The sequence below is a fragment of the Rhododendron vialii genome, chromosome 5a, assembly GCF_030253575.1.
Source record: "Rhododendron vialii isolate Sample 1 chromosome 5a, ASM3025357v1".
Taxonomy (NCBI): domain Eukaryota; kingdom Viridiplantae; phylum Streptophyta; class Magnoliopsida; order Ericales; family Ericaceae; genus Rhododendron; species Rhododendron vialii.
In genome coordinates, this window is record NC_080561.1 from 26,345,519 (window position 1) to 26,365,084 (window position 19,566).

General features: G+C 36.6%; 2 protein-coding genes across 3 annotated transcripts; both read left to right on the forward strand.

The window, feature by feature from the left end:
- Positions 1–3,358: 3,358 nt before the first annotated feature.
- On the forward strand, positions 3,359–10,310 carry LOC131325597 (Golgi apparatus membrane protein-like protein ECHIDNA). Of its 2 annotated transcripts, none has more exons than XM_058357925.1 (6): positions 3,359–3,623; positions 6,411–6,467; positions 6,548–6,751; positions 6,912–6,971; positions 7,245–7,371; positions 9,969–10,310. In XM_058357925.1, exons 1-6 carry the CDS (start codon positions 3,609–3,611, stop codon positions 10,055–10,057), a joined length of 552 nt encoding a protein of 183 aa, XP_058213908.1. In that variant the 5' UTR covers positions 3,359–3,608; the 3' UTR covers positions 10,058–10,310. The 2 variants fall into 2 exon arrangements, with proteins under 2 accessions (XP_058213908.1, XP_058213907.1); XM_058357924.1 differs by lacking the exon at positions 3,359–3,623 and adding an exon at positions 5,299–5,712.
- Positions 10,311–12,360: 2,050 nt separating this feature from the next.
- LOC131325598 (alkaline/neutral invertase A, mitochondrial-like) lies at positions 12,361–18,007 on the forward strand. The gene is made up of 6 exons (XM_058357926.1): positions 12,361–13,438; positions 14,278–14,437; positions 14,569–14,780; positions 15,719–16,212; positions 16,331–16,379; positions 17,375–18,007. Exons 1-6 carry the CDS (start codon positions 12,647–12,649, stop codon positions 17,699–17,701), a joined length of 2,034 nt encoding a protein of 677 aa, XP_058213909.1. The 5' UTR covers positions 12,361–12,646; the 3' UTR covers positions 17,702–18,007.
- The last annotated feature ends 1,559 nt before the right edge of the window (positions 18,008–19,566 follow it).

Below are 19,566 nucleotides of genomic sequence, written 5' to 3' on the forward strand. Positions count from 1 at the left end.
GAGTAAGCAAGGAAGCTCTTCTCCACATACCATAGCATCCTTACATTCATCATCCATCCCTCATACCTTAAGTTCAAGGCTCCAACACTCCATCAAACTCAATCTAAAGGTATACCACCTTTTATTCTGTAATCTGTTCTGACCCTTGAGGGGGCTGGCAGGGTCAAGGCTGGTAATCAATACCAGTCCTGGCCCTAAAGCTAGCAGGGTTTAAAGGATCGTGCAAGGCTATCAATGGCGCACGCCAGTAGGTTTGAGCCGTACGCTAGTCATGGCTGTATGTGCAATACTGGCGTGGGGATCACTGATCAATTATTTTAATCATGCGAATGGATTATTTTAATCTAAGTGTTTTATATACTTTGCTTTTTCATTCTCCATTAAGTAATCCGACTAATTCTTTCATTAGCATTAATTTGTACTATGCGTAAAATACTAAATTTTTTATTGGAAATCAAAAACCGTAGTATTAAGTTAAATTTTATATTCTTAAGTTTAGATTTTTATTTCTTAAATCTTTGATTTACTAGAATAACATTCTAGTTGTTGTAAAATTTATTATATTTTATTTTCTTATACTTTCATAAAAATTTACTATTTTTAGTTTACAAATAAGGCAAGCATGAATTCCTTCTCCAGCTCTTCAAAGATGACGTCGATCAGCGGCTTACTGTTTGATCTACTCTTTAGTCGTAAAAGTGAAAACAGGAAATTTACTCTCTAGTCCATTATTTCTATTTTGAAACCCACTAGGTTCACTTAGAAAAAAATACCTTTACATTAAGGGGGTGTTTGGATGGTGTCTTTTTGTATTTTTCATTCTTCGTTTTTCCATTTTCAGTGTTTGGCTTGCCACAACCAGAACTCATTCCCCTAAAATGAGTTCTGAAATTTGCATGATAGAGGAAGAAATGAAGAATGAGCCCAATTGGAGCTTTTCCAATTCTCGGTTTTGCATTTTCTTTTTGGTCCAGGTCAAAAGACGTACTCATCTTCCACAATTTCTGGTAATACCCAAATTAAACAAACAACCTGGGTTAAGAAAATTAAAACTTTAATTTCTTCGGTAAGACTTCAATTTGTGTAAGACTTTAATTTCTTCATGTGGGTCCAGTATTGGAAGACTTCAATTCGTTAGAAAATTTCTTGGATTTATGTTTTCGCTATTTGTTCTTAATTATAAAAAAAAATAGTAGGAGACGTTCAATTAACTAAAAAAAATACAAATTCAAAATATAAATTTTACAAAATTGATTATACCAATATTTATACACATTATATCCCATAAATAATAAAGGGCAACATGGTAAAAAACCAACTCATAATTCATTTTCATCATATTCTCCCAAACACTACTCCTGTTACAAAATGCATTCTGCACATATCATCCAAACACCCTATCAATTCAAAAATACATTCTGACCATAATCTAAAAAGTCAAAAAGTAAGCTTCCAAACACCCCTTAGTTTCCTTCAAGCTTCTATTGCTCAGGACGAATACTCCGATGAGTGTGAGGCTGCTATCAACGAACAAATCAAGTGGGTGAATCTTGTATATTTTTTATTTTTGATGGTGGTGAAAGATGGATGCGAAATATGCGGTGGGTGGTGGTGGCGCTTTTCTGGTGAGGTTTTCTTTTTTTTCCTGGTACAGATCATTCCAAATCTTTTAGGCTCTGTTTGGAATTTAACGAAAAGAAAGGAAAGTTAAAAAAAGTTTTCTTCTATTGTTTGATTAGAAGAGAAAGAGAAAAGAAAAGAAAATTTTCAAGTTTAGTGAATGCTAGTTTTTCCCTCCTGTTTTCCTCTCATTTTTTGCCCATTTTCTTTTTCTTCTTTTCTTTTCCTTAGGTTCCAAACATAGCCTTATGTACATGTGGCGCCACATAGCAAAAATAAGGTGCCACGTATTTGATTAACGAAGCCATTAGTCCAACTCAGCACATTTCGTTACCAATTTAATAGATTTAGACGACAGGGCATTAATTGAACAATGCTTAAGTAGTTTAGGTGTTTAATTGAAGTTTAACAAAATTTGGGTGCCTATTAGACATTGAAGTCAAAGTTTGGAGTATTTTGAAATTTTCCCAAATTGGTAATAAAATAAACTTGACTATATCAATTACAATTGTCTGAGGAAATATGTTCTTGAAGTTAAAGTTTATCAAATCTTACATTTGGTCAACTATAAGTCGTAAGATAGGTTGAATGAATTAGCATGTTATCCATTAAAAAATGATGTGGTCACTAAAACTTGATTATTAGAGCTTAAATACTACTACTTCTTTTTTTGTGGCTAAAAATGTGAGAAGAGTGATACCTTTCAAATTAGTGAAATAATCATCTAGCTTTTTGTAATTGCTGTATTAAATGCTTTTAGATTTCTCTTTGAAGTAATTTTTAATTTTTTTTATTCCTTTATGAATTATATTTAAAAGGCCCCATCTAAAAACGGTTGCATCGAGTCCCAAAAACTCGGAGCTAGCCCTAGTTCAATCTATTTCTTAGGATGTAGAGAATTTGTTCTCCTACACCTAATCAGTTATTAGAGGGTGTTTTGGCTTAATAATCTTTTTGAATAACTTTTTTTTTATCTTTATTCAAATTTTTTGGTTTTTATATGCTTAGATTTGTTAAAAATAATTGATTCCATCAACAAGAGGAATCTTTAAGATTAAAATTATAACAAAAATTATTAAATTTGAATTAGACAAAATAATCCAAATGTCTGTATGTTTTGAATTATTTTTGTCTTTATCGATCTTATTTTAAGTTTCAATCATAAGCTCTCATCTTTTAAATTTCTTTCGTCTAGACCAATTTCATAAAATATTACTAGTAAACAAACAAAATTTTAATAAAAAAATTAACGGAAAAGAATTATCAAGGCCAAACAAAGGTAGAAATGACAACGGGGCGGGGTCGGAGGTGTGGAAAAGATCCATTCTCTAACGATTGAAGAAGCCCCCACATCTCTATTTTTCTCTCACATCTACTCTCCTCTCACATCATGACCAGTGTACCCAGCAGCCCCTCCTATTAGATATCGGGTTTATCCGCCCCGGCCCCACTCCCGCTCATTTTTATTTATTGAGAAAATATGTTCTAGATTCTAAAATAAGTGAACACAAACAATAAAAATTTATAAAATAACTATTACTCCTACAACTTAACCAAAATCTATTATCTAAAAGAAAAATGGAAGAGAGAGTTAATATTTTATGTGGTATTTTAGTTTTAAGGGTAAAAATACAATAATAAAAATAGTTCTTTTATGCATAAAATGATTTCGGGGCTGGACGGAGAGGTTTCCGAACAGAATAACGTCAACCCAAACCCAACCGAATTTCATCGATTCTCCCCCAATCCCGATCTGACACCAAAAAATACAACAAAACCCCGTCATGATCGGGGTGGGTTTAGGAGCGGGCGGACTGAATTACCTTCTCTAAACAGGGGTCTTCTATTATTTGGACGATGGGTACTCTTAACCCGAGTCACTCGACCCTTTCCGTTCTCTGATCCACAACGCCAACAAATTGAAATAACAGAAAAAGAAGAGAGATTTTCAATTTGATTTCTGCAGTACATTTTCTTCCCTTCTAGTAATGGATTTGATTCCGGTGAGCTTAATCACCACCCATACTCCCTCAACTATGTGTACATGCATCTTCACGTATACGAATCATGCACGCATTTGTGTGGCTTCATTTCCTGCAAATTCATTAGATTTTACCTTGATTTTATCCAGTGAATGTGGCTAGGGTTTGACAAAGCTGTGCGATGTTGCAATTTGATTGTTAGAGTCCGTATATTCTAATATGTCGCTGATTTTAATGGTAAGTCTCGTTTTGAAAGGGATTGAGAATCTCCAGCCCTGACCCACTTATTTTTACCCAAATTTGGGTAAAAAATTCCATTTGGGTATGTCTTCTCCAATGCTATACCCTTACTTTAACCCCAATCTAGTGTTTTTTTTATTTATGTTTCTCCCCCAAAATTTGGGTCAAAACGGCACATTTGTAAGTAATTACAAAGTGAAAAAGAGGTGTTGAGAAAAAAAGTTGTGGATTGGGTCTCCCCTCGTTTGGGTGAAAAAATGGTAAAACTCCAAAAGGGTAGGCGAAAGGGTATGCCATTGAGATGGTGTTTTTTACTCGAATTTTGAGCTTGGGTCGGAAAAAGGGTAAGAATTGGAGATGCTCTAAGTACTTTCAGTCTTTGATTCTAAAGGGTATGACTTGTATGTCATAGATCTGGAGCTCAAATTGCTTCTTCGTCGCTGAATGATAAACACATGTTGACCAGAAATATAGCACCAAACTATACAATTTGTTCCTATTTAAATGGCGTCAAATATGGAGTTCTTACTTCAGATAGGATTGGTATGGCATCTAGTAATTTTCTGTGTGCATTACTGTAGCCAGCTGAGCCACTTGAATCACTTTCTGAAGTCTTTTCCTTCCGAAGGGTGCCCTACCTTACTATTTGATTAGTTAGAGAAAAACATGCCCTTTACTTTAAAGAAATTGAAAAGGTTTTGGAGTTAGCAAATTCGGCTATGCCATCTTCTGTAAGAATATACGAGGGTTTGATGCAAAGAAAATAGGAAAATATTCCATCAAAGCTGAGGCTAGCAAATTCGATACTGTCCGTGCTCTTAGCTTGGACAGATTTTGTAAGCAGAGACTGGACAATTTGCATAAAATTTTGAGGGGAGGTGTGATGCCTCCCTTGACAATCCCACATGTCCGTCATTTCTACCAACCATTGGCAGCTCTACGCTAAGCAATGGTATCCAAATGAACAACCCCATTGTCATAAGATACGGATAGATATTTTTATAATTAACGTTAGCCCATTCTTTGAACACCCTTTGCAATAAATCTTAACAACCCTGCACAGTTATTTTGAACATTTAACCTTATTAATCTTGAATACGATAGACAACTAGCTGCCAACACAGAGTATGGTAGTTATATGCTACACAAGTATTCGTGTTCTTTAGTTATGAATAATACTACAAACATGAAGCAATTTAAACTATTGGACTAAATGTACACGTGCACTAGGTCAATGCATGGTGTTTACTGAACTAATGGCACACACACATTTAGACACTAGTTGATAAACTACATGTTTATTGAGCCTTATTGTTAGTTGTTACTAATGTACATGGAAAAATAATCTCCAATATGTACATAAATTTCATCTTCAGATGTTTATTTGCATGTATTGTTTTTGATCATATATAGGAGTTTTAAACATAAGTAGAATGTCAGTTACTTAATGAATACCCTCAAAAAAACATCTGGAGCTGCCACTGGAGCCAACCAGCTCTGACAGTACACTGCACTTGGCCCCTAATCCACAAGTGACGGGTGATCCCAAGAAGCACCGATGAAGAGGTCCCTAGGCCCTTCTCTTGACCTAGGTAGGTTGTATATCGTAGATACTTTGTCATCGATCCAATTCCTATCTCTTTGTCTCTTGTGCCACTGACTCTAACGGCGTCCCTTTTGCATGAAATGTTATTGGATTTGGGGAATTCAATGAAATATTATTGAGCTGCATCATGTTGAGGTGGATTGAATATTTGAATGGCAACACAAAGAGTGTAGATGGATGTCTAATAGTGTAGTGCAGTGCCTCGGATTTGTTGTACTCTTTGTCTTCGCTGCCGTGGAGAAGATCAGTTTTGGATTCCTAGTGGTGTGTGATGGGCGAATGTTGTTTCTTTCTTCCTTTTTACTGTTATTTGCATGATAAAAATGCAAATGGTCAAAATTGCTTTACTAGTTGAGTATGGACTTTTTCTGTTCTATATGATGTGTTTGTAAAGTATGATTGTCGACGTACATCTGAGTAATGTCCTCTTCATAGTTTATAGTACCAGTCATCTAAGATCCTTCCTTGTTCTGGTTATCAGTTCTGGACTTCTTCCATAATATTGGGCTGATTTAAACAGTCTGCGAGTGTTTCAAATTCCAGTAGTAGCATTACATATATCAATTGAAGGTCACTAGCACAACAAATGTTACAGTATAGTGCATACTATGATATCTTTTATTGGTTAAGGGATGAAAATGATCTAATCATACTACTACAATAAAAAAAGACAGAGAAATGGCTTCACAAATAGTTGGATGTTGCTGGTTACCTTTTGATATGATGATTGATGATTGGACTACTTTAATTGCCCGCCCTTAAAACACAAAAAGGGGAAAAGATAGGAAACGGAAGGATGATGTTAGAAATGTTGTAGGTGCCAAATGCCAATGCTGATTTTTTTTCATTTTTTAGGAAGTAATAACATTGCCTCAAATGAATACTAAAATGGAATGTTGAAGTCGGTGTAACTGCTTTATAATTTGAACACGATTCTCATTCTTAATTATTTTTGTGCACAGCCTACGGGGGAAAGCTATGCCCACCCAAAGCTATGTTTCTTTCATGTGGTGTTCAAGGTATGGTTTAATTCCTTTATTAGTTTTCCTTCATAGCTCCCATCTTGCTATTATAATGTTGCACTCATGTGATTTGGCAGGCAGCAGCGTTGGCTTTCTACATTCTTTCAGCTCTCTTTTTCAATAGCTTTGTCATCATTTTTGTGACCACTGTTCTTCTTGCTGCTCTTGATTTCTGGGTAGTCAAGAATGTAAGTGGGCGAATCTTGGTTGGTTTGAGGTGGTGGAATGAAATAAACGATGAGGGTGAGAGCGTGTGGAAATTTGAATGCCTTGACCAAGAGGTTAGTGGATCATATTTATTGCAGTTCCTAGTATTCATCAATTCCGGTTATCATACCATTACATCTTCCGTGAGAAGTTTTTTGGTAGATATCATGAGCCTTTACCCATGAATATCCAATCAACTGTGTCTAATAGATTGTTTATCCTTGTTTATAATAGTCATTAGCTCGGATGAACAAGAAGGATTCCTGGCTATTTTGGTGGACCCTTTACCTGACAGTAAGTAAATAGTACTGATCCTAGCATATTACAACAGATGTTAACCAGTCTTGGTCCCACCTTATCCCTTGTATAATATGCATTCATTAATTTAAAGACTTACATGGACAGAATAACGTACAGGTGGTTTTGACAAGTAAGTTAAATACCATGGTGAAATGTTGTTCTGAGTTTCTCTTCACAGTGTCCTTGTTCCGAAGTTGTAAGCAATGAAAACGTATTTTCTCATGTAGTCATGTTCATAGTGTCTTGGGTTGTTCTTCCATGTTGCAGGCAGGTGCATGGATTGTGCTTGGAGTATTCTCTCTCATAAGATTTGAAGCTGATTATCTCCTCGTTGTAGGAGTTTGCTTGACCCTAAGCATTGCCAATATTGTTGGCTTTACTAGATGTCGCAAAGGTATGTATACTTTCTATTCTGACTTTTCCACTTTAATGACCTTCTGACACTTTCTGCATTGGTTTTTTGTTTAGCATGTTGTGTGCTCCCTTATGTGCAAGTTCACCTCTTTAAGAAGTCAAATTCCTAATGTTTTTCCTATGCTACTGCAAAGTACAATTGTCACATTTTTATAGAGATTTAACTTTATGATGATAAATTGTGGAAATCCAGTACTTGGCCTTAGTCGGTTTAAGTAGATTAATCAGCAATAGTCATCGAACATAATTATGCTGGGGAATGTAATTTTAACAATGCTGTTCCCAACCATTTTGGCATTAAAAAGCTAACATTGAGGTAGACCCAAAATATAGCACTGGAGGTGACCCATCTGGTCCCTATAGTTCCCATCTAGTTAACTTTCTCCTCCTCATTACAAATTTCCTTCTTTACGTAATGTAGATAAAAAAGTTCTAGGCTACTAGCTACATTCTGTGTTCTAAAAATTGGAATTAATCGGCAATTAATCGTTGGCAGGCCTATCTGACTAGATCCGATTAATTGCTATGTGCCGATTAATTGCCAATTACTTGGCCTCGAAGCTCGAAGGTGGCCTACCACCCAGCTAGCACCTAGCGACTCTTAGAACATTGGCTACATTGCGCATATGTTTTTCCAATGTCCATCTTACAGATCACTATAATTATTTTTTTTTATTATTATTTTTTTGAGTTGGTAATATCAGTATTTATGAGCTTGAAAAATTATACCACCAGCCCACAATGCTAATACGTCTAAAGTCCAACTCCGCATCACCACATTGTTCAGGGATTAAGGCAGTACTTCTTGAAGAAACTTGACTTGTAAGAAAAATGAAAGGGTACACGGATGTCCACCTTGAGGAAAAATGCCGTCGTGCTGAAAGAAAGGACGTTGTGAACTCATTTGGACCTGACATCTGAGCCTTGGCCCGTAGTTGGCCCCATTACAATCTTTCAGGAAAGTCATGCCCTGCTTCACGGCTATCGGAACAACTATTGGTGTGCACATTGTACAACCACCCGCAGAATCCTTTGTTCTCGCCTCTTCCCAATCTGTCACCAGATTCTTGATGAAATTGTCTGGTTCATCTGAGTTACGAATTTATGATAACTATGTACTTCTACTCCTACTACTTCTTGATTTACCCAAAAAAAAAAACTATGTACTTCTATCAAGTTTAGCCATAAACCCCTCCTTCTGTCTCCATTTAACCTTTTCCATAGGCATAGTGTGGCCCAACTCTACTTTTTGTTCTTGGCTTCTATTGATTCTTCTTCTGTCAAAGTCAAACCAACCTCTTCTTTCCTATCTCGTTACTTGCTAGGCCCAAGGACCATATTCTTCTGATTGGTAAAAAACTCAAGTATCCATAATCCTTATTCTACCTTTCATCTCATTTTCATAAATCTCAACTTCTTAGCTGCAATGAATCCAGGTTCTACTTCCACGTGATAGCTCCCCACCATGCTACACTTTACCCCAGAAACCTGATTTTATGCTGCCAAGATGAACTAAGCTGCTACCGGCAAATTTTCTGAATGAACTGAATGGAATTTGCTACTTTCCAGAAAGGCTTGCTGAAAAATCAAACAAAGAAGGTTCATTTTCTCATGTAGTTTGCCAGTCTAACCAACAATTCTTTTCTGCTAGTTAGACTTCTATGGTTGCAATGATTCTATCAAATGGAATTAAAGAACCGTTGACCGGCTGCATCAAAATCGAGGTTCATATGGCAATCGGAAAAGAAAGCCCTTACATTTTCGGGTTGGTCCATGAGCTGAGACGCATATCTTTTTCCTGACAGAGAGAAAGAAAAATAGCCCTGCTTTAGCTGTTCAGGGGGTGGAATGAAAGGCGGTTTACATACAACAGAGTCAAGGTGGTTTAACCATTTAAGATTATTTGGAGAGGCCTCGTCTCATTTTGCGCTCCCCAAATAGCTTATGCTATGGGTTAATAGTCTTGGTACAGGAACCTGGGAACTCCTACTAGGAAGATATGAAGAATCCATCAAATTAAAAGGGACGACTCATCCCTATAGTTGCATTATGTGTACCTCACTTGAACAAGTTGCAAGTTCACAAGGGAGGTGGGGTCAATTGACCCAATAACTGTGTTGAAAGGTCTGTTGTTCATATAGGTTTTGATTACGCGACCCCACCAAAGTTATTAAATTGACCCAAACACCCTGCAATGTTAGGAACTACCCCCTACTACCAGTCACCGGTCAAAGATGAAAATTTCCTCATTGCTTTCAAACACACTATGTCTTCGGGATCCTTTATGCCAGTTTCATATCTTAGCAATGAATAGCGGGAATTCAAATGTATTATGAAAGAGTTCATCTTTTGATCTTCCATGAGTGATACGAGTACTACTTCTATTGAAGATTTGAGTGTTGCTCCTTTTGTTTTTCCCAAAAAGCATGTGCTTTTTGCTGAGTTTCCATGGGAACATGACACCTTTGTTGTTCTTCTATTTGTGTATGCTATGGTTTTTTCGTTGATTTGCATGCCTGTATTTATGTTTCATTTTGCATTGTTTTTATCAATCAAGAATTTGATTTTCCTCCGCAGATGCTAAAAAGCAGTTCCAAGCATTTGCGTCTCAGACCATCGCTTCTCGATTCTCATCCACAATACAGTCGGCTTTCAGTGTAGTATGAATAGAAATATCACGTGAGAGAGACAAGGTGATTGCCAAATATTGTGCCAATTTATTTGGCCCTTGTGAATTTCTTGCCCTGTAATATCATCAATGTGGTTATTCGGATAATAGTAGTTGTCACGCATCGGAGATTTAGCATGCAATTAGATCTTTGATGTAAATGACCACAAGCAAGTACATGGATCCGGATAACGTGTCATTCCATATATTCTCATACACTTCTGAAATTTATGCATTTCGTTACACTTCAATACATCTTTTGACATATATACCGAGATTATTTGCTCTTATTGGGTTGTGGTTAGAATTTACCAACACATTGTGGGATGGTGGTTGAAGGGTGGCAAAAAAATTGAGTTCAGCATACATTCTCATACACTCCCTACTGAATTTTGTACATATGGTTACATTCGTGGTGCAATTTTTTTTTTTTTAAGTATATACCGAGATTATTTGTTCTTATTTGGTTGTGGTTAGAATTTCCCTCTTGGTAAATGTACTTGCACAATCTTGGTGATCTCAATTTTACAAATGCAATTTATTTGCTTCAAAACCTTGTGTAGAAATAGAGAAACCCATCAACAGTAACTATGAAAATTTAAAGTTGTGTTTGAGATCATACTATTTGATAGTATATCAAATTATCAGTAAACAGCGGATCAAAAAAATAAAAATAAAAAATTATCAGTAAACATGTTTTTTTTTTCCCGCTGGATATAAACATCAAGGTTTTCCTTTTTGGGTTGTTTTATTAGGTTGTTTCCGCAATAAAGTGTATTATTTGCTGTTTTTTTTCTATGAAAGTGAATATTTTGATTTACAAATTGCACATTGGAACAGAAAAAATGTCTACTTGAATCTACAGCAACAAAACTTTGATGGCATTGTAATTTTTTTTTTCCCGACAGTTAGGGTGTCCGGACTATTTTACTTGCACCTTAACTAATTGTCACTCCGGTCAAAAGCAGGTCATCCACGCCAAACTAGGAAATTCACTAGAAAATACTCTTTGCGGCTTAACCCAAAAAATCGAAGATCAAGTATGGGAAGTAAATCCATCACCCAACCTAACTAACCCTAGAGGCCAGTGGCATTGTAATTTCAACTCCTCATGAGATAGTCGTTGGCAGTTCAAATAAGATGCCACAAACTTTTTCTCCCCAATTTTTTTGTATCGGGTTTCCTAGAGTAGGAAAGAGATTGAAACTTTAATTATTACTTTTTTGGGTACAAAAAACTTTAATTAATAGGAGTACTGAAGTCGGAGTATATAAGTTCAGCAGAAATGATACGTCCACTGCACCATTTGTGCGGTGCATGACAGGTTCACTTCTGATCCCGCATGGATGATTCGAGTTGTTCAATAATTTTCAAAAAAAAATCGAGTTGGCTCGTGAAAAATCAGCTCAATCTGATATATGTATGTGTGGTGGCCGTGCGGTGGCCATATGTGCTATGGGCGTATATTTTTGTTATGTTCAGGTATTGTTTACGCTCCCAATAGAAAATAAAAAAATTCGCATGCCTTTTCCAGCTATAGAGTTTTTTATTTGGTAAGGCAGGTGGTCTCAGGGCAGTTTGTGTGCACCTCGAACTAATCTTTACAACTTTTTCCTTTTCGCACACTTGTGCATGGGCGTGAGCAATGAGATGGCCTCAAGAGTTGCAAGCAAGGGGAACCAAATATCTTATGAAACAGCGAACCTCTAAGTCCCCAAATCAATACCACCAAGCCGACTTATTTGGAGGTTTTTAAAATAACAAAATAAGATAATTTGAAATGATTTTAACACTTCTCTTTCATCTATTAACATTTTATTTTTGTCTTTATTCATGTAAAATTACTAAATTGCTATTCACATGGAAAAAATAAAGAGAGAGAGAGAGAGAGAGAGAGGGAGAGTCAATAAATAGAAAGAGAGAGAGAGAGAGAGAGAGAGAGAGAGAGGGAGAGTCAATAAATAGAAATAGAGGATGAAAATCATTTTCCCTTTGAAAATCTTCTCATAAATAGAGAGAGAGAGAGAGAGAGAGAGAGAGAGAGAGAGAGAGAGAGAGAGAGAGAGAGAATGAAAATCTAAGGCTTTGTTCTGTTAACAACTTAGTTTTAGTTTTAATTTACTTTTCAATCATTACCCTATTTCTTTCTTCGATCATTACCCTATTTCTCCAATTATTACTTTCTCATCTCTCTCTATCTCTCTCCAATCATTACCCTTATCTTCAATCATTATTCGATTTCTCTCTCCACCTATTACCAAAACTAAACTAAACTAAACTAAACTCCCAACCAAACACAACCTAAATCATTTTCCCTTTGAAAATCTTCTCTTCCAAGACACCTTCATGGCTTCTATAAATAAATAAATACGCGCCCCCCATGAAATTCAACTTTTCTCGTTCTCCAGAAAATATCCAGGTGGACGCGTCTCAAGCGGTTTCCTACCTCTTGCCAATACACCAGTTTTCTCGCTGCCCAGTCTTCACAAGACGATTTGTTTTGGGATTTATTTCTGTATGTACATACTACACAGAATTCCTCTCCGTTCATTCAATTTGTCTATGTGATTGATTCTAGTTCTTCGTTATGCACACAATCACTTTGATGAACATGAAGCCCTTCTGTAGAACCCTCATCAACCGGTACCGCAATTCGGCTATTTTCGGCTTCCCATCTCTGAATACCCATAATTCAATTACCACTGGTGCATCAAAATTTAACTTGGGTTTGGAGTTTTTGGACCATAATCGTAGAATTCATAGCTACACCCCTCTGTTCTTGGGCTTTCCTCGTGTTGTTGATAGAACCCAGAAACCATTTTGTGCCCCAACTTCTAGTTGGGCACAACCCAGGGTTTTCTCTAGAACATGTAATGGTGATGGTGCCTGTAGAGGTGTAAATGTAATTGCTAGGGTTGCATTGAATTGTAGGAGTTATTCAACCTCTGTTGAGCCCCGATTGAATGAAAACAATTTCGAGAGGATATACGCTCAGGGTGGCATGAATGTGAAGCCTTTAGTAGTCGAGAGAATTGATAGAGATGAAAACATAGGGAGAAATGAAGAATCTAGGGTTGAAGAAGGTGTTGAGGATGTAAGTAATGAGAATTTGAAGGGTTTGAAAGAGGTTGAGGTGGTAAAAGCCGGTAAGGAAGAGTCGGATATTGAGAGGGAGGGATGGAGGATATTGCGGAAGGCGGTTGTGACATATTGTGGGAACCCAGTTGGGACAGTGGCGGCGAATGACCCGGCTGACAAGCTACCACTCAACTATGATCAGGTTTTCATTCGTGATTTTGTTCCGTCTGCCCTTGCTTTCTTGCTCAAGGGGGAAGCAGAGATTGTGAGGAACTTTCTCCTCCATACCTTACAATTGCAGGTAACCTTTTGCTGAGTGAATTCAATATTTGCTATCCTTGTGGATATTTCGCAGTTCTTGTTCGACTGCCAATCCGACTGTGATATTTCCTTATATAATAACACTCTTGTAACCTCTACTTGTGCTCTTAGAAATTAGTTTGTTTTCTACAAAAAATTACTATCTGACGTAGATTTTCTCTATCTTCTTTTCTTCTCCCCCAAGCAATTAGAAAATTCAAAATGTTTGTTTCCAACTTAAGAAATTTGTTTTGTAACAAATGTCATTGTTTTCCTTTAAATCCATTTTTACTTCCACTTTCTCATTCAAGTGCCATGCTGCAGCATCATTATGCGATGGTTTTAGTATGCTTAACATGTGGCCTTTTTAGTTTTGTCTTACGTGTGCTGGTTCTCATTGGACATTGGATTGTGATGGTGTCTTTTGGTTTAAAAAGTCTGCCTTGATGTTATGTGTCAATGCATTCATGCATTGAGTACATTCATGGATGAAATAATGATCTATATTCATGCAGTTACCGATGAATCTCATGCACTCTAAATTGAGTACATTTTACTGTCATAGGTCACTGAAATGTGGGGATAGTCATACTCGGGATTATAGGTGGTGGGAGATGTTTGATTGATAACTATCGTTTTCATGAATTCTTTACCATTTCCTTGAGGAAATGTGGTACTCCAAGATTATGAAGTATAACAATATATGTTCCATCATATAGGAAGGTTTCTAGTGAGAAAGTTGCATCTGATGCTATTCCTTATACTACTTTTGGCATATGGCCATCTCATCATGTTTCATATTTGTGAACCCTTCCAACTGTTTTCCGGTTTATCCATTAGAGTTGGGAGAAAACAGTGGACTGCTACAGCCCAGGGCAAGGATTGATGCCAGCAAGTTTTAAAGTTAGAACTGTGCCTCTTGATGAAAATAAGTATGAAGAAGTCTTAGACCCAGATTTCGGCGAGTCAGCCATTGGACGTGTTGCACCGGTGGACTCTGGTAATCTTTCTCTTTCCGCAAGCTAGTGAGCTACCAATTAACTTGGAAATGTTGTGAAGTCAAGGTTTTTTCAGTTGAGTAAGGCGCCAAATGAATTTTAACATTTTGTGATATCTTGACTCCTATAATAGGGTTGTGGTGGATTATATTATTGCGTGCTTATGGGAAGGTCACTGGTGATTACACTCTACAAGAAAGGGTGGATGTCCAGACAGGCATAAAACTGATTTTGAACTTGTGTCTGTCTGATGGGTTTGATATGTTTCCTTCGCTGTTGGTCACTGATGGCTCCTGCATGATAGACCGACGAATGGGCATTCATGGTCACCCCCTTGAGATTCAAGTGAGTTGCTGTTTCCTTTGTATTGTATGAATGCCCTTTATGCCTTGTAATCAGATTCATGGCTCTGTATTGCTGTTACATTCTTGTGCAGATCAGATGTAAAAATCGAGCACATCTACAATTAACTGCTGTAATCAATTCAGACCTTTTGCACTAGAAATGGTTAGCTGTTGTTTGACTTGACTCCACAACACATCTAAAATGGGCTCTTCTATTTTCTCCTCATTACCATGTACGATGGCTATGTTTTCAAAACTGGTACCCAAGTACCCCAATGTAGACACTTTGATCCTCAAAATAAGATCCCAATATCCCATTAGTTGAAAAGGAAACCTTTTTATAGCCTTTTACATGGCCTAGAGATAAAAAATTCCTTTCTTCTTAATATCATTTGATTTAAGTAGGGTTTCAATAACTTATATAAAACTATAGTTTTGTAGTACAAGTACTTGTTCAGGAGTTTCCCTGTACCCATGCCCAATTTTTTGACATATCCCAACAGCCTAAATTGTTTACGAAGCCCTCACACTTCGCCATATAACTTAGCACATAGGGCTTTTTCCTCTTCTATGTGACAATTTCTTTTGAAAAAGGTCAGTTTCACTTTAGGCATCTGATAGATCATTATCACCTTGAGTTCTAGCTTGTCCTGCGTATCTTATTGTGGTTAGTGTGGTACAAAATATTGGGTTTTCTCAAGGTTTTTTGAGAGTTCTTTCAACCTTTTCATGGTGTCTGGTTTGGTAGATATTTAATTGGATAGGCTGTGATTGATAGCAACCTGTAGTGGTATGTTTTGTCATTTATAGTCTTGAAATGGTTTCCTATTAGCCCTATTCACTAAGGATTATATGACCAGTGTACTCGGTCCTTTTTTAAACTATAGTTGTTTTACCTTCTCTGAGTTTATCTTTTTGTGTTCTATTTTGATTTCACAGGCTTTATTCTACTCAGCTTTACGGTGTTCGCGAGAGATGCTCTCTGTAGATGACATATCCAAGAATTTGGTGAGGGCTATAAACAATAGACTGAGTGCATTGTCATTTCACATCAGAGAATATTATTGGGTTGACATGAAAAAGATCAATGAGATATACAGATATAAAACTGAGGAATATTCCACAGATGCCACTAACAAGTTCAATATTTACCCTGACCAAATCCCTCATTGGCTGGTGGATTGGATTCCAGAGAAGGGCGGTTATCTGATTGGCAATCTACAGCCAGCTCACATGGATTTTAGGTTCTTCACGCTTGGAAATCTCTGGTCCATTGTTTCATCTCTGGGTACTCCTAAACAAAATGAGGCTACTCTGAATTTGATTGAAGCCAAATGGGATGATCTTATGGGCCATATGCCTCTTAAGATATGTTACCCTGCTTTGGACTATGAAGAGTGGCATATAATCACAGGCAGTGACCCAAAGAATACGTGAGTTCTCTTTGTTCAACTTTTTTGAGCACTATATGTGTGCAGGCGTGTGTGTCCATAGCAAAGGGACTTGTTTCAATTCTTTTTGTATTGAGCATCATTTCATTGACTCTTGCAGGCCTTGGTCTTATCACAATGGAGGATCTTGGCCAACCCTTTTATGGCAGGTAATTTCAGATTTGATGCAAGTCTATTTGTACCTAGGGATAATCATTTATTTAATCTGTTCTATATTGAGTGTTCATAGGGACTTTATAGGGCCCTGATAAGTTGATAACGCATGGGCAATTTTTACTCATTGGGTACAGTAGCCAGAATCAATCTGTTTTGGCCCTTTAGGGGAAGGCACTATGACACCAACCTCATGATAGAAACAATTCATGTGCGAACTTCTGCTGCCATTGTTGTTAGAGTGTTTTCTTGATTTTGCTATAAATGAGAGAGGACCAATCTGGATTCCAACTTTCTGGCTTTCCAAGTAAAAAAGATGATGTCATGTATTTTCTTCTTTTTGTCTTGGTATAAAAAGTTGGGGAAGAATGGAAGTGAAGAACGCTTATATGCTCAAATAAACCGTAGTTCTATTTCTATATACTATCTATGAATATTTTTCCATGAATCATTGTAGTTGTATTGTTGAACCATATTCCACATGGTTTAGAAAGAAAAAAATATAGTTCAAACAAGAATAACATCCACTTTCAACTGGCTTGTCCAATCTAATTTGGTTTTGAATCAAGTGGAATACTGTATATCCTTGGCACTTTTCCATCTGCTAGAAACAGCATTTGTGCTATCTAAAAGTTTTTTTTTTTTTTTTTTTGGTTTTAATTTTGAACTTTTACCATAATTCTTACTGTTGTTTGAGTTAGAAATACAGGAATGTACAGAATCTTTATTTTAATCCGTCCCCGCTGTCAAAATTGTTGAAAAGAGTAATGTTAAAACACATTTCTCTGTTTTATATCTCTAGTTTGACAAAGTTAACAGGCCAGCCAATTTGGCAAGATAAAGTTACCTAAACCAGAATATTAATTAAATCTAATTTGCTATGTTTGATAACCTGCTTAGCCCAAGACAAGCATGCTTTACCCTAGGTTCTTCAGCCCTTTTAGCTCAGAATTACTTGATTAACTTTTCATTTCCTTTTGATCATTTACAGTTCACATTAGCATGCATGAAGATGGGCAGACCTGAACTAGCTAGGAAGGCACTTGATTTGGCTGAAAAGAGGCTTTCGAAGGACCACTGGCCTGAATATTACGACACAAGAAATGGAAAATTCATTGGAAAGCAAGCTCGACTTTACCAAACATGGTCAGTTGCTGGGTTTTTGACTTCTAAAATGCTCTTGGAAAATCCAGAGATGGCTTCCCTCTTATTCTGGGATGAAGACTATGAACTTCTTGAGGTTTGTGTCTGTGGTCTTCGCAAATCTGGCCGGAACAAATGCTCACGAGGCGCTGCAAAGTCTCATATTCTTTTTTAAAAGCCTTCTGTACCTATATAGGTGGTACTTGACCATAGTGAAATGTAGATTTCCAATACTAAATTTACTGGTAGAAAATGTGACATTAAATTTTGATTTTTTCCCCCATGTTTCTCTGTACAATATTCATTGTACTGCTGTCAGATGAATTACACAAGTTGATCGGTGTTGGATGTTTGTATAACGGTTATCTGAGAGCCAAAAACATAGTACCTTGTCTCCTTGGTCATCTGTAAGTAGAAAATCAGTATAGTACTGTAGATGTACGTTATATTTTCTTGAAATCTGCAACAAAATGTTCTTCAATTACGGATGAATGCATGCATGCTTTATCCTTGAATTTGCTTTTTTCTGTTTATTCGGAGGTTTCATTGGTGATTGATAGACATAGGAGTAATACTGTATCCTCGGCTTCCCACCTATTCTCAAGTTGATTCCCTGATTGGGATTTAGATTTTTGTTCTCTCTGTTTAGGATATCCGTTGCATTTCTCCCAACTACAGGTAGTAGATTTTTGTAAGTGATTCTAAAGTGCGGATTCCGGATTACAGGTATAGACAATCAGAATACAAAAGATGTTTGGGAGATATTTGGAAAATTGATTCATTCAGCAGAGTAGTGTTAAAGTGGGTAATTTGCAAATAACTTTTGAAGGTGAATTAGATCAAAATTTATAATCCATCGGAGAAAATGTGTAACTTTTTTTTCTTAATCAGAAAAAAAGGTTTCTCTATCATTAATAAAAATGATACAAAACATCAAAAACCTTATAGTGATACATCAAGAAGCATCATGCACAGATAGTAGTACCTCACCTATCACTACAACTCACCTCACATTTTTAAAAAACGGAAAAAAAAAAAAAAAACCACCCAAAAGTTTGTAAGCCACCAACAAATACCCAAAAAGTGCCCAACCCAAACAAGTGAATTAGGCCCAGACACCCAAACCTAACAACAGCAACCCAAACAAAAACCTCACCTGCAAAAGGAAAAAGCCATAAAGCCTAGCCAACCTAACACCTCCACTGGAACACCACCGCCACCATTCAATAGAAAATGGTGCAACAGTAGTTGGACCATTCACTAGAAGTAAAGAGAGAAGATCGGAGTGAATCTATTTGGTTGTGTTTGGATATTATGTTGGTTGAGGATTTATACAAGATTAGTAGGTGAAGAAGAAAGTGAATAAGATAAATTAAAAAATTGGGTAAATCAATGGAAAAAATTCTTGAGCTTCATGATCGAAAAAGAGCCTAGATGTTGGTTGCATAAAACTCTGTCCTTCCAACCTGAAGGAGTTTTGGAAACAAGCTTTAAAAGTTTATATTATTTCAAATAAAGATAAATCGTCATGTCTTTTCATTCTCTTGTACAGGAATATGAGTTTTCAAGAAATGTCTTTTCAAGTTTTCATCCATATGCTTTGTATTTCGAGAGACATGACTCCTGTGAAGAGTCACTTGGAATTCTATTAAAAAAGAAAAAAAACATCCCACAAAGGTTTTAAAAATCTTGAGAGTCTAGAATTACTCTCCCTTCTCCTCCTTATATTTTCTTATATCATGTTGGCAATTAAAGAAAGACTTGGCACCTCAGTTTTTTCACCGATCATGCAACATGGAGACATATTGTTAGATTTATATGGGTTATATCTTGGAGTGGTATTCGACTGTCACAACCTACACGAAGGGAGGTCAATTAGGCAAATACAATTTTAAAACAGCGACTTATTGTACCTTCTATGGATCTCACCTGCTATTTTCCTAACACTTATTATCTAAGTATCTTTGATTGAATGTGTTCATGGTTTTAGTGTTTCATGCCGTATCTTTATTGTTTAATGTTTTGTGATAATTAGGTGAT

Excerpts from the sequence above, each read along its gene's own strand:
- LOC131325597 (XM_058357924.1), top strand. The coding sequence starts at position 5,626 with ATGTCTAATAGTGTAGTGCAGTGCCTCGGATTTGTTGTACTCTTTGTC. Across the intron at positions 6,468-6,547 it reads TCTTTCATGTGGTGTTCAAG|GCAGCAGCGTTGGCTTTCTA; the intron begins GTATGGTTTAAT and ends GTGATTTGGCAG. Across the intron at positions 7,372-9,968 it reads CTTTACTAGATGTCGCAAAG|ATGCTAAAAAGCAGTTCCAA; the intron begins GTATGTATACTT and ends TTTCCTCCGCAG.
- LOC131325598 (XM_058357926.1), top strand. The coding sequence starts at position 12,647 with ATGCACACAATCACTTTGATGAACATGAAGCCCTTCTGTAGAACCCTC. Across the intron at positions 16,213-16,330 it reads GGCAGTGACCCAAAGAATAC|GCCTTGGTCTTATCACAATG; the intron begins GTGAGTTCTCTT and ends TGACTCTTGCAG. Across the intron at positions 16,380-17,374 it reads GGCCAACCCTTTTATGGCAG|TTCACATTAGCATGCATGAA; the intron begins GTAATTTCAGAT and ends GATCATTTACAG.